A 13,396-nucleotide genomic window follows, 5' to 3' on the forward strand; every position below is an offset into this window, starting at 1 on the left:
TGTTTGTGAGCAGTTTTCTAAGTTGAAACTGGTTGAGGTGGAGCAAAGCTTAACTTTTTTTTTATAGAAGCTCACCAAATATAATTATACACAATTTATTTTTCCTTTTTAAATGTATTGAAGTAGAGGTATAAAGCAGCATAACATCAAAATAGTTAAGTACAAGTACCTCAAAAAACGTATAGTCCTTGAGTGAATGTATTTATTCCACCACTGCATGCACACAATACACAGCTATGTACACAAGTATAGATAATATACAGTAAGATATGCGATGTGATATGTGAGTAAAGTCACTTAATACTACAGAAATCGATACTAAGTGTAACAGTTATTCAGTAATGTATGTAGTTGTATTTTAGTCGCGGTGATTGTGGCTAATTATAAGTGAAGGGGTACAGAAAAGAGAAATAGATACAGTAATAGAATAAAAAAGGCTTCGCTGAAACAGGACCTTCTGACGAGCACTGCGACCATCCACTGAGCGCACGATGAGTTAAAAAAAGAGGAAGAAGGTCCTGCTTACAGCTGGGCGGTGCTTCCTGACGGACTCATCCAATAAAAAAAGAAACCCCCTGTTCCGTTCACCGGCACGAGCTCTACACATGCGGCAGCTTGGCTCATTCAAACCGAGACGTTTCTGGATCTGAAAAGACGGACTTATTTTATATCGAATCGGATAGTCGTAAATAGCCTTTTTTTTTTTGGCCACAATCACTTTATCTTTAACTCAAGGAAGCTTTTTTTGAAGAGATATTTCATAATCTGTGAATTTTTCCATTATCCCGCGCGCGCTATCTTAACGTCTGTGCGCGCTCTAACGTTAATTAGCTTATTGGCTAGCAAGCGCCATTCTTCACGGACTGAAAACTGCAACGTGTGGTAAGTTTTGCCATCCAGACTTTCTGTTGGGCTAAAGAGCTAATTGTGGTGTATTCACTGAACACTGTAACTAAGAAAACACCACCATTTAATGTTAACGTAAGTCAAATGCTAACGTTAGTCGGAGTAATAAACCATTGTGCTACGTATGCAACAGTAATACGAGTGATGTTTGTTAGTTGGCTAGTATACGTGAAGACGGAGACTTAACATACTATTGTATGTGAAATGTTTTGTTCGACCAAGGATAAATCGATGATTTGGTCGCTAAGTTGGTGACTGAAATGCCGTAGACGCTAGACTTGTGTAATACCTGGCTCGAACCAAGGTTAAGATGCAGTGAAAACTGTCTGTTACGATAATATTAGTGTTAAAGTAACATTAGCAGTATCCACCATCGGTCACGCACATACTTAACGTTAAATTAAAATTGTCTTGAGACACACTACGGTGACTGCCCACCCGGCCAGCCAGGAACACCTTGTGTTCCCTTAATTCAGTTACATCCGGTTGCGTCCCCTTTTACGAAAAACAACGTCAAACGCAAATAAAATTGTAGATAATCGGCACGGTAGTCTGTTACAGCGGTAATTACGGCAAATTAACGGCTAAATGTTAACACCAGGCCGGTGGAACTGTTTCTGTTCTATATTCTCGTGAAGCAGTATTAACAGACGGGGCTTGTGTTCAGGGCTGTGCTCAATGAATGGATGACGACACGTGCGCACGCAGGAAAGAATTATACAGTCTCCTTCAGATCAGGCACTCCCTATGTCGTAACGGCCATTATGGCCAAGTATGCTAAACAAACACGACAGAAAACCCTTAAATAAGTGAAGTTTCAGAGTAAAATTATAGGACGCCGATGTAAAACAAGGTTAACCTTCGGTTTCCTCCTGCGACATTTACCGAAAATGGCTTCCCATCGGGTTGTGAGAATAGGCAGTAACGATAGTGGTCATCTGTTTCAAGCGTTTATAACAATTTTTCTCCACGCTTCTCACGTTGTTTTATCTTATTCAGTCTTTCAAGAAGCTGATTTCGCCGCGTGAAATCCACCCTGACCTCTCTGCATTTCCTTAGTGTTGTCAGTTTCTTCTTTTTTTGCCTTTACATGAAGATAGAGTGAGGTGAAACTGTTATTTAAGCTGCCCTTTTCTGTCTTTGTCTTTTTCAGGATGTTCTCCTGCTCATCTGCAGTTACAGTTGCACAATGGCTGTCTATTCACTCTGCTTGATAGCACTGCACCAAAGAAACGGCAACAGATCTAGTATAATTACAGGATAGCAATAAGCCCACGCTATACCTCTGTTTACCTTTTATTGTTTTCTGGTCAGTTCCAGATAAACACATTACAAGTTTGCACTGCTAAATCTCAGAAATCCTGTTAAAGCAGGTGGGCCTAAAGAATATTTATTTATTTTACCATTTACCTCTTTATTTTACTAGCTGCTGCTTAGAAATAACATTATATAAAGTTATTTTGAAAGGCATTCATTCCCTTTAAGATTGTGAAGCAATTCCTCTTTAGTCTACAATCATGGTTTCAGCAACTACAACTGCAATAATAGTGACCAGCGCAGTGGGCCTGGCAACCCAGACTGCTCTGACAGAGTACATGTGGCTGCTGATTGTCGGCTTCATCATCGCCTTCATCTTAGCCTTTTCCGTGGGTGCCAATGATGTTGCCAACTCATTCGGCACAGCTGTAGGCTCTGGAGTGGTCACCTTGCGCCAGGCATGCATTCTGGCCACAGTGTTTGAGACTCTGGGATCTGTGCTCCTTGGGGCCAAAGTGAGTGAAACCATCCGCAAGGGTATCATCGATGTGAACATGTACAATGGCTCCGAGCATTTGTTGATGGCTGGATCCATCAGTTCCATGTTTGGTGAGTATCTGCAGCTTATCTCATGTGTAATTAGACCTGCGGCCATTGAACCCTGTGAAGAGAGCTTGGTGCCACGTAGGCCTCGCACGATTTTGTTCTTTCAACTAGAATCTGTAGATGTCAAACCAACACCTGGGAATAGGGCTGTACCTAACTGTGTAGACTGCTGAATCATTTCCACATAGGTTTTAATTCATGGTTATCATTTAATTGAACCATTGACAAAACTACGTTGCAAGGAAATTGTCAGATGGTGTTTTTAAAAAATCATGAAATGGCTGTAAACAACAAATTTTTTTTTTTTTTTTTTTTTTAAATTTGTAGCTTTTACCAGTTTCTACTGTTTTTGTCACAATGCAGACTGTGGAAAGCCCTTTAATGTATCACTGTGTACTGAAAAAAGTTGCATGGAAAAGCTAAGGTCAGTGTGTCTAATGTGATCAATTTATTTATTCTCTTTAGGTTCTGCTGTGTGGCAGCTGGCCGCCTCTTTCCTTAAGCTCCCCATTTCTGGAACACACTGCATTGTTGGTGCTACTATCGGCTTCTCACTGGTTGCCAGAGGCCATCAGGGAGTCAAGTGGCTTGAACTCCTCCGTATTGGTGAGTCAAACACTCAAGTCAGCTGACCTAGAAATGTTCTTGGTGTTTGGTTGAATTGCATCACATACTATATTAATATAATGGCAGGGTGTGACCGGTAATGCAGTGTTATCATAATACATTAGCAAGTGCTTTGATGATGCAATGATCCTGTGTCAGAAATTTATGAATGACCTTTTCAGATTCAGAGCTAAATCCACAACACCAGATGGGGGAAAACAAGCAGCAATATTAATTTCACAAGTTGTTTCTCACATTATTTGTATTAGATTGTGGGATTCAGGTCTATGTTCCTCTACAGAAAGCCCAAACCTGACTTTTTGCCGTTTTCTAGATGAACAACAAAACTGAATCACAAATAATAAAATCTTTACATCATTCAGATATGGGAAGTGCCCGATATTTTATATTGAGGTCACAATAATACCCCTTATTAATTGAATGGCTGAACAATGTGTAAAAAGATCTACCTTGCCTTTTCATGGGACAGGTAGCCTTGTTGCCAAAGAATGTCCATTGCACTGGGGGAAATGGCCTGACATGTCTGGATTATTTCTCAACAGGAATTCTATTTCCTAGAAGAAAAAAACAGTAGTGCATTTCTTAGAAGAAAATGATTAATTATGATTTCAAGTAAGAATAGGAGGATGGGGGCTTTGTTGCAACAGAGTTGTTAGATATTACGTTTCCACCAAATTACAGTGCTCATATTTCTTTTAATTTGCAGTTGCTTCCTGGTTCCTGAGTCCCATTTTGTCCGGAATAATGTCAGGCATTGTTTTCTACTTTGTGCGCATGTTCATCTTACATAAGGTAAGCTGGCTGTTCTCAAATTGTAGAAAGTATGTGTATTTGTGAGGGAGACAAGAACCTTCTTAAATGATACATTTAGGTCACTTTCAGCGGTGTACTAGTCCACACTCCAAATGAAATTGAGGAAATGTTTGTTACATGGCAAGAATAAAGCTACTCTTCCTCTGAAGTAGTTCCTCATTCACATCATACAGCAATGTTCAAATTACCACTCTGCCCTTGTCATGTCATCATCTGTAACCTGATGTTGATGCAAAATGTGGCATTTCTTATCTTACAGTGGAATTTGTTTTTCTGACACAATGTTCTGCTTTGTCCCTGTAGAAAGACCCTGTGCCTAATGGACTGAGGGCCCTGCCTGTCTTTTATGCCATGACTATGGGAATCAACCTGTTCTCCATCATGTTCACAGGAGCTCCGAGTGAGTATCATTGTTTGTGTCATTTTGCTCTGCATGCCTGCTCAAAGCCACATCTTAAAATAAACTGCTCCCTCAGACAGCCGGATGCCCACATGTATTCCAGACTGACCCAGACTGTGTTTACCATTTTCACAGAAGCTGTGTTTATTTTAACATGTTTTTTTTGGGGCTGTCTTGCTTGTGGTTCTATGTGGGTCATAGCTGGAATGAAGTTTTAGAGCGGAGCACAACAGGGAGATGGAAATAAGATTCACTTTACTCTTGACGTCACTGTCTGTGCCCTTCAGACATGAAGGAGGAAAAGAGAAGTAAAGAGGGTGTTTGAAATGGTCATAGTTGTCCCCTGCTCGTAGTTGTATTGCTGCTCAAAAGTTGTTTAGAAATGCACTGAATACTTGTTGGCTTTTTCGTCTTCCCTTCATTAAATGAGCAACTTTTGCTCCTTTGTTTTCTTCTCTCTACAGGGCCTAACAGTTCAAGCTGGCCTGGGCCATTAAATGGCTGCTACAGGCCAGAGTTTGACCAGATATGGTGCGCTGATGTGTGCATGCACATCAGTAGCACACTCAGAGAGGAGATCACTTGCCGTTCCAACGTAGTCCACATCCCTGCTTAGTCAGGCATGTTCTGTACAGTTGTGTAAAGTCCCTCACACCTCAACTCACTGTACATGAGGACCTGTACTTGGGTACCTCACATAAAATTGCATTTCAGACACCCTAACAAACTCACTGCATCTTCTATGAAGCTGGATGTAGACTTAAGTTTATATTCACATAGACATCATAGTATCCACATGCACACTCACAGGTCATTCTGAAAGTCTCAAGACTGCAGTGCAGCCTGTCTTTAATATTGAGATAATCATCTATTCCTGCATGATCAGTATCCTATAATAAGACCACGCATGAACCCCCCCCCCCCTCCCCCCGACAATCCCATGTCTAATTCGGGCTCAGTTTTAGATACTACACTTACACGCAGCTCATTATTGCTGATATATGCTCTCATATGCAACAGTGCTATCTGCAGCCAACTGAGTACAGTATGTTTGGTTTCCTGTGATAGGACTTGGCGTTCCCCTGAGTTCCCTAGATCCTAGCGTAGTGGTGCGATTGGACACCAGGCATCCCACAGCGCATTCCTATACTCAATATATACACCAGTGCCAGAGACCTCAAGTCAGCATGTGTATGCAATTTGGGCCAAAGAATTTGAGGGTCAGCTGTCGATCCTTTATAGATGAGGCTTGGTGTGACTTGGATTCTTCACACCTTATAAATCACTCCGCTGTCACTCCACTTCAGCCCTATTCATTGTCAAATGAAAATCTGCCCAGAGACATACAAGTCATATCCTCTTTAAAATATTCCACAAATGTTTGTTAAGTAGGCATCTCGGAGAACTCTTCCCTACATCTGCTGAATCTACCCTCATACAACTCATGATACGCAGGTCCTTTTTTGCACACCAGTGTATGTTTCAAAGTGCTGAGTGTCATACTGACAGTATGTTTTGACCCCCTCACACTAGCCTCCATTGATGAAACTTCAATGCATTTAGCTGGATACGAATTTTCTGCCTGGGTTACCTTCTGAAAAACACCCAGTGGCGTTGGTTGCTCTGGGGGCACAAACAGTCAGCCACACAAAACCGATACTCACATCTCAGAATACATCACTTGTTTTAACCTGAGCCGTACTCCTGAAACAAAATCTTTAGTATCTTCAGAGGCTTCTGTTGTCATGGATAGATACTCACTGTAAGGAGTGAAGGAGCTTTAATATCATTTCAGTGCTGATGCTTTATGCAGCTGTACCTTAATCCTAATACTCTTGGTAAGTGCTACACTGGGTCCTCAGCAAAAGTGAGGGCAAATAACCAAAGGTTGTTCACCAAGTGAGTCATAAACTGCCACTTTAACTGTTATTGTAAATGAGGTTGTGGCGAGATGGACATATATAGTAGTGGAAAAAAACAACAAACCATGTTATTGTGTAATGTAGGCCACGGGATACAGAGGTTTCAGGGAGGGGTTTGGAACGTAGCCGTGGTTAAGTTCAATTTCCTGTGCAGTCCTATTCATCCCACTGCGTGGCTGTGCTGTAAACTCACCCTTTGTGTGGGAGTGTTTATCAGACCATTAGACACAGGCTAGTTTTTAAACTCTCATATTTTTTTAAGAATTTACCTCCAAACAAGTCACAGTGGCAGAGTATTCACATGAATGCTGTCAGGCTCTCCTTGTCTTCTTTAGTCTTTGGGATTTTTTTTTGTCCCTTTTTTTTTTTTATTGTTGAATTCTGGGTGTGTTGCTGTATACTAATGTCTGAATCACACCTGTCTCTGGATGTCTCACTACATGTGAGCTGACGCACACCAGTGGAAGACAGCAGCCTCAGCTGTTACAGAGCCGCCTTTCAGTTTTTCCTCCTATGCCTCCTCAGTCCTGAAGGGAGTGAGCTTCCATTGCGTAACTAAATAAACATCAGTTAGGTGCTCTGCAGTCTCATGCTGCAGCGTGACTCAGTGGAGAGAGCGTGCTGTGGACTCTGCCCTTAGATGAACACGGTGACCGAGACACTTATCACTTAGCCTTGGCCCTCATTTCCTTTTGTTTATCTTAAACTTCCCAAGCTAGTGGAAGTGTTTGTTTTTTTATTTATGCGCAACCAAGGTCACCTCACCTCACCTCACCGTGGTTGCTGGTGTTTTCAGTAGCTCTTGTTTTTGTTTTCTCCTAACCACACTGCTGACTTGCATCCTCTCTGCATGACAAAGATGACTGCTTCCCCAGGGAAATTTAAATAGTTGCTTTCTGCCACCATGTGCTGCATTATATCTACCTCTGCTGCACTGGCTTTGCTGCAGTCTTGGCAAGAGGGTACCCTTATTGCTACAGCAAACAGCTCCAGTGAATGACCCCCACTCCCCTTTCCCTTTTCTCCTTAAGTAATGTCGCCTTTTAAGGAACTCATTGTCTATGTGCTGTGTTAGCAGGGCATTTTGGGGTCATGGTGACACTTTTGCTCTTTGACCTTTTGGGTGTTGCATAACTGTTCACATCTAGGGGTACACATGCTCTCCATATTTGACAAGGATGTGGCAAAAAGAGGCAACACAGTCATGCTCATAAATTTAACAACTAGAGCCAAAAGATAACTTGCATGGTCCGATGTCACTGTCAGATGCAATTAGGTACTGCTGTTCGTGTGTAGTTCATTTTCATTTATTGCTGCCATTCATGTTGCCAAAAGTTCCCCTTGATATGACCTCATGTTGACTTGTAAGTGCTATCTTGTCTTACATATTACATAGTTTTATAAAACTACTCTGCTTTACATTTGGTATTTCAGTCAACTTTCTGTGTTGTCCACTGAGGAAGGTAGCACCTGCTGCCTTGTTTTTTTAAAATTGCCTTTCTCTATTTGTCTTTGTGTGTGTGTCTGATTGTGTCCGTGGCACCTGGCGGCCCTTCAGTGCTGGGATTTGACAAGATCCCTTGGTGGGGCACCCTGCTAATCTCATTGGGCTGCTCTTTGCTGACTGCCATTGTGGTCTGGTTTATTGTGTGCCCTCGCCTCAAGAAGAAGATTGAACGTAAGTCACATTCATGTTTTTGATTTTTTTTTTTTGGCGACCTGATGACTCAGTTTTCAAATCCCTGTCACCAGTTTGTGCTGACCACTGAAATGATGGTTTCCTCACTTAAGCCATTGGACAAGTGAGGGATTTAGCACTGCACATGTAATGCCAACCTATTCACAGTGAGGGCTCATATTAATCCAGTGAATGGAGCTCAGGGATCTTTTGTCATAATGGAGTCGCTCTAATGAAAATCATCCAAAAATATTGTCACCAGTTTTTGTTCTATAATCCTGGATTAAAGTAAAAATCCATCTGAATTTACACACCAATAGTGTAGTCTTTTGGTAGAACATTTCGTAACACTTCTAAACCAAAACTTGAAGCGATGCTGATAAACCTGTTTATTGTCATAGAGACAGATCTTGAAATATTTCTTGAATGATATTGTCTGCCTGTCATGTCTCTTGTGTAACAGAAATGGCAGGTTTATCTGACCCAGCATGATCTGTCTAGATTAGCCACCATCCATTTGACAAGCAGCCTAATTGGGTCATTGTGATCCACTAATTGGTCTTTACCTCCTTGACTAAAATAAGCCTAGGTTGACTTAAGGTGTTGGCATTTGCAGTACATGTGTGGGGAGAAGTCTGAGGGTGATTGACTGCTTCAGCTCCAGCTTTGACCAGTTTGGATGATGCAGTCTGGCCAACTGTTCAGAATATTAGTAGGATTGTCAAATAGAAAATATTGGCACTATGTATCTGATTCACTTTAAAACCACAAACAAATGTCATGTGAGCTACAGGCTGTGTTGAGTCTTATCATCTGTCATAAGTCGTGCTGCTAGAGGTTGTGTAAATATATTCCTTGTAAGGTCATAATCTATTTATCTGATCATGTGAACACAGTGGCTCACTTTTGAACACAGATAATGTTGCCTTTATAGGACAATGAGTGTTTTTTTTTTTTTTTAAGTCTGGTTATGCAACTCTTCTGACTCTCTACAGCTTAGGTTGGAAGAAAACACGTGCTGTGTCTGTATTTCTCTCCTGTACTGTTATATGTTCAGACACGATCCCAGCATTATCTCACACCACCTCCTCCCCTACTAGGAGACATTAAGTCTTCCAGCCCTTCTGAGAGCCCCCTGATGGACAAGAGGGAGCTGAGAGAGGCCCACTGTCCAATCCTGAAACAGACAGCCAAGGAGACATCTACGCCTACCACCCCAGCTGTCAGTCAGAACCCCCCTGCTCAGCCCCAGGCTGCACCTGAGGAGCGCAGGGTGGCATTTGACATCGGAGATTCTGACGATGTTGACAGTAATAAGGAACGCAAGGTGGCATTTGACATTGGAGATTCTGATGACACAGACTACAGCATGTCAAATGGTGGTAAGTATGCTAAGAAACAACATTGTTAGTAATATGTATGTGATGATGCAGTTTATGGGTATACAGTGGTAACTCTTCTACACATATAATCATGAAACAACACATGAAGTTGATAGAACTTAAGACTTACAAGTTTTTACCCTTCTCTGCAGCTCCTAAACAGGTTCAGTCAAATAGTCAGGTCCAGATAAACAACCAGCAAGTCCAGCACAGCAATGGCTCCACGGCTTCCGGTCAGGTCCAATTCAACAATCAGGTTCAGTTCAACAACAGGCCAGCACAGATACCAAGTAACGGTTACAGCCAGTACCACACGGTCCACAAGGACTCTGGCCTTTACAAGGATCTTCTGCACAAGCTCCACCTGGCCAAGGTTGGTGACTGCATGGGTGAGGGTGGTGACCGGCCTATCCGGCGCAACAACAGCTACACTTCCTACACCATGGCCATCATTGGCATGCACGGAGACTTCAAGCATAAAGAAGGGGACTTCCGTGCCAGTGAAGATGGTGACAAGGGGCCAGGGTCAGGTGGTCAGGACAGGAAGCGTGTGCGTATGGACAGTTACACTAGCTACTGCAATGCTGTGGCAGAGCACACAACTCCGGAAAGTCTTGGAGAGGGTGACGTGACACTTGAAATCGGGAAGGAGGATGCAGGTAGCAGCCAAAGCTCTCTGGACGAAGATGGGCTTGAGGCAGACAAGCCAGAAGTCTCAACTCTATTTCAGTTCCTCCAAATTCTCACCGCCTGCTTCGGATCCTTTGCTCATGGAGGAAACGATGTTAGGTATGCAGATTCCTTCACAAAGGTCATGTCTTATCGCATTCCACGGTGCACTGGTTAGTCACACAGCTAATTGTTATGAACAAGCTAAAATGAAAGCTTTCTGTTTGTAGTCTTAACTGTTGAGCTTAGCCTCCCACGCATCTTACATTTTTTGTAACCGTTGCTACTGGCTGAGATGGCAGCCCTCCTCCCTCTGTGCAGGCAGTGAATCACATCTGCAGCAGAGGGAGGACAGAGGATAGGAGGAGGGACTGATAGTGACGTCTGCATTCTTCATTCTCTCTAAACTTAGTATTTTGATGTTAGGAATATTTATTTTACTTACCTTTTAGATTAGTTATCAGAGAGATGTTATGGGGTTTATATAGTGACCTTGCTAAGTGCATTTTTAAAATTCTAATAGTGCGAACAAGTTTTTCGTATTGCTAACACTGCTTCAGGGAAGGGACGTGGGTGCTGCACATTGATCATTTTCTTCTTTTCAGGCAAAAAAAAAAAAGTGACTTTTCCGATCAAAGTTCAGCTTTCTTCGGTCACTGTTGAAATAACCTCACTCTTTCCTATGCAGTAATGCCATTGGACCTTTGGTAGCGCTGTGGCTGGTTTACACAACCAGCAGTGTGACTTCAAATGAACCCACACCCATTTGGCTGCTGCTGTACGGTGGCGTCGGCATCTGCGCTGGACTCTGGGTGTGGGGTCGCCGAGTGATCCAGACTATGGGCAAGGACCTTACCCCCATTACCCCCTCAAGGTATGGACTCCAGACAGTGCAAAACCTGTTTCTCCTTTGCCATAAAACCACATCCTCCTCAGACATTACCAGTCTTTGGATTTAGTAAGCGTGCTCAGACACATCCACCTTAGAGTGTTGTTTTTATTCCCCTGCAGTGGTTTCAGCATTGAACTGGCCTCAGCCCTGACTGTCGTGGTAGCCTCTAACATTGGCCTGCCTGTCTCCACCACCCACTGCAAGGTAAGATGGTCAAACACTGTGGTCTGGGAAGTAGACTGAGACACGGGGGAAGAGACTATTTAGTGTGAGGGAGGCTACAGCAAACAGAAACGCAGTCTGTTAAAGTTCAGATGTGAATCTACTTCATAATGTAACATTTTAGGTTTGCACACACATTGTTCAAAGTCATAAATTGAAGTAAAATGATGGGATTTATCTGACAACTGCTGTGTTTCCAGGTGGGCTCTGTGGTTGCAGTGGGATGGCTGCGCTCGAGGAAGGCCGTAGACTGGCGTCTGTTCAGAAACATCTTCATGGCATGGTTTGGGACTGTGCCCATCTCTGGCCTGATCAGTGCTGCCATCATGGCTATCTTCATCCATGGCATCCTCTGAGCGTACGGCTACACCCCGAGCAGGGGAGGAGAAAGAAAAATCGCTCCAGTGCGCACTAGGAGAAAAGGAGTAAAGTTGGAAGGCCAAAATATATCGCTTACCTCAAGCCAACAACTTTGGAAGAAAAAGGAAAAAAAAAAAAAAAGAAATGTTTGAAAGGACTTGAGATATGGGCCTGTGGTTCTTGGCTGCATCATTTTCAACGTAGAATTTGCTGTCTGTTCCAGTTGGGCCACATTACTTCCATTGGGAAGCATGCATTTCTTTATTCTGACTTGCTTTTTTCATATCTCATCATTCTGTAAAGAGTTAATCTAAAAGCATCAGCTGTTTCTTTTTCTACTACTCATTCTTCAATTTTTTTTTAACTTTGCAATTATGTATATACAACCATGCTGTTTTCATTTTGTTTTACACAATAGAAAGGAAATGAACAATTAAAATGCAGTATTAGCCGTTTACAGATGTAACAGTCATAACACATGCTGAAAATGACATAGATGCGAAAGGAGGATTTTTAGGTCAAAGACAAGGTTATCAGTGTGTATGTGTGCATTTTCCCCCTAATTCCAAATACTTGTTATTGAGGAACTCATATTTTGCATCTGGCTTCCTAGTATCCCCTAAAACCGGGACATTTGTTTTCCCTTTCTCTTGTTCCAGAACTAAATTGACTGTAAATTCAGAGAGGTTGGTGACAGTGTTTTCTACCATACTTAAAAATGATGTGATTGCACTCACAGCACTAACAGTTTTGTCTTTACGACACACTACCTTAACAATTTACTATGGTAGAAGCACTAATTGTACACACTGGATGACCACCTGCAGAATGATATGTGACATACTGTATCATTAGCATTAAGACGTCAGCACACTTCTGGCAGGAAATGACAACGCCCACGTTTTTTTTCAATTGATGGATTATCTGCAATCCAGTAAAGTAAATGCCTGGAAATAAGTTGGTTACTTGAATTTGAATAAGATCAGCAGAATGTCAACTAAAGTAAACATGCTCTCAAACAAGACTCCTGTCAAAACTTGATTGCATCCTCGAGGCTGAGTGCTTTAGGACCGCTTCAGCCTTGTTTTTCTAGTTCAACTTGCATCGGCTGCATCCCAGTCTGGTTTTTCTGTGGAATTTGCAATCACCCATTCAGGTTGCTCTGGCTTTTCTCTTTCTCCTTTGGCCCACAAGACGCTGAGTGTGGTTATAGCTGAGGAGGAATGGGGTGGTTTGATGTTGAGCTGATGTGGTCTCTTGTTTGAATGAGGGCAAACATGTTGCATGCCACCAGTGTGTAGACACCTGGCTGCAGTACTAAATGCATTTCAGACCTATAGATGCTGTAGTTGCCTTAATTGTTTTATTTTCCCTTAGGTACCAAAGAAAAGAGTTGTTTTTTTGTTTTTTTTTTTAAATTGCACATCAACATACTCTACTCCACACTTATGGATAAAAAATACAAATAAAAATGGGAAAATACTGGTGTTGAATTCGTTTTTGTTTCTAATTTTAAAGGGAAGCTTCTGAATATAATAGACACACATCACAAAGTAACAATAAATGGTAGTCCTGGTGAAATAATGCAGTATTAGCAGCTCTGAAATACTGCTCAACAGAAGTATTTTGTCATAGCACATAACATGGAACAAAAGGAGACAG

General features: G+C 42.1%; 1 protein-coding gene across 1 annotated transcript; it reads left to right on the top strand.

The window, feature by feature from the left end:
• Positions 1-577: 577 nt before the first annotated feature.
• slc20a1b (solute carrier family 20 member 1b) lies at positions 578-13,216 on the top strand. Its single transcript, XM_076757349.1, has 11 exons — positions 578-882; positions 2,060-2,772; positions 3,235-3,375; positions 4,103-4,188; positions 4,513-4,609; positions 8,090-8,209; positions 9,310-9,591; positions 9,744-10,380; positions 10,949-11,134; positions 11,272-11,356; positions 11,575-13,216. Exons 2-11 carry the CDS (start codon positions 2,424-2,426, stop codon positions 11,728-11,730), a joined length of 2,139 nt encoding a protein of 712 aa, XP_076613464.1. The 5' UTR covers positions 578-882; positions 2,060-2,423; the 3' UTR covers positions 11,731-13,216.
• The last annotated feature ends 180 nt before the right edge of the window (positions 13,217-13,396 follow it).

This window comes from Chaetodon auriga, chromosome 19 (assembly GCF_051107435.1).
Source record: "Chaetodon auriga isolate fChaAug3 chromosome 19, fChaAug3.hap1, whole genome shotgun sequence".
NCBI classification, from domain to species: domain Eukaryota; kingdom Metazoa; phylum Chordata; class Actinopteri; order Chaetodontiformes; family Chaetodontidae; genus Chaetodon; species Chaetodon auriga.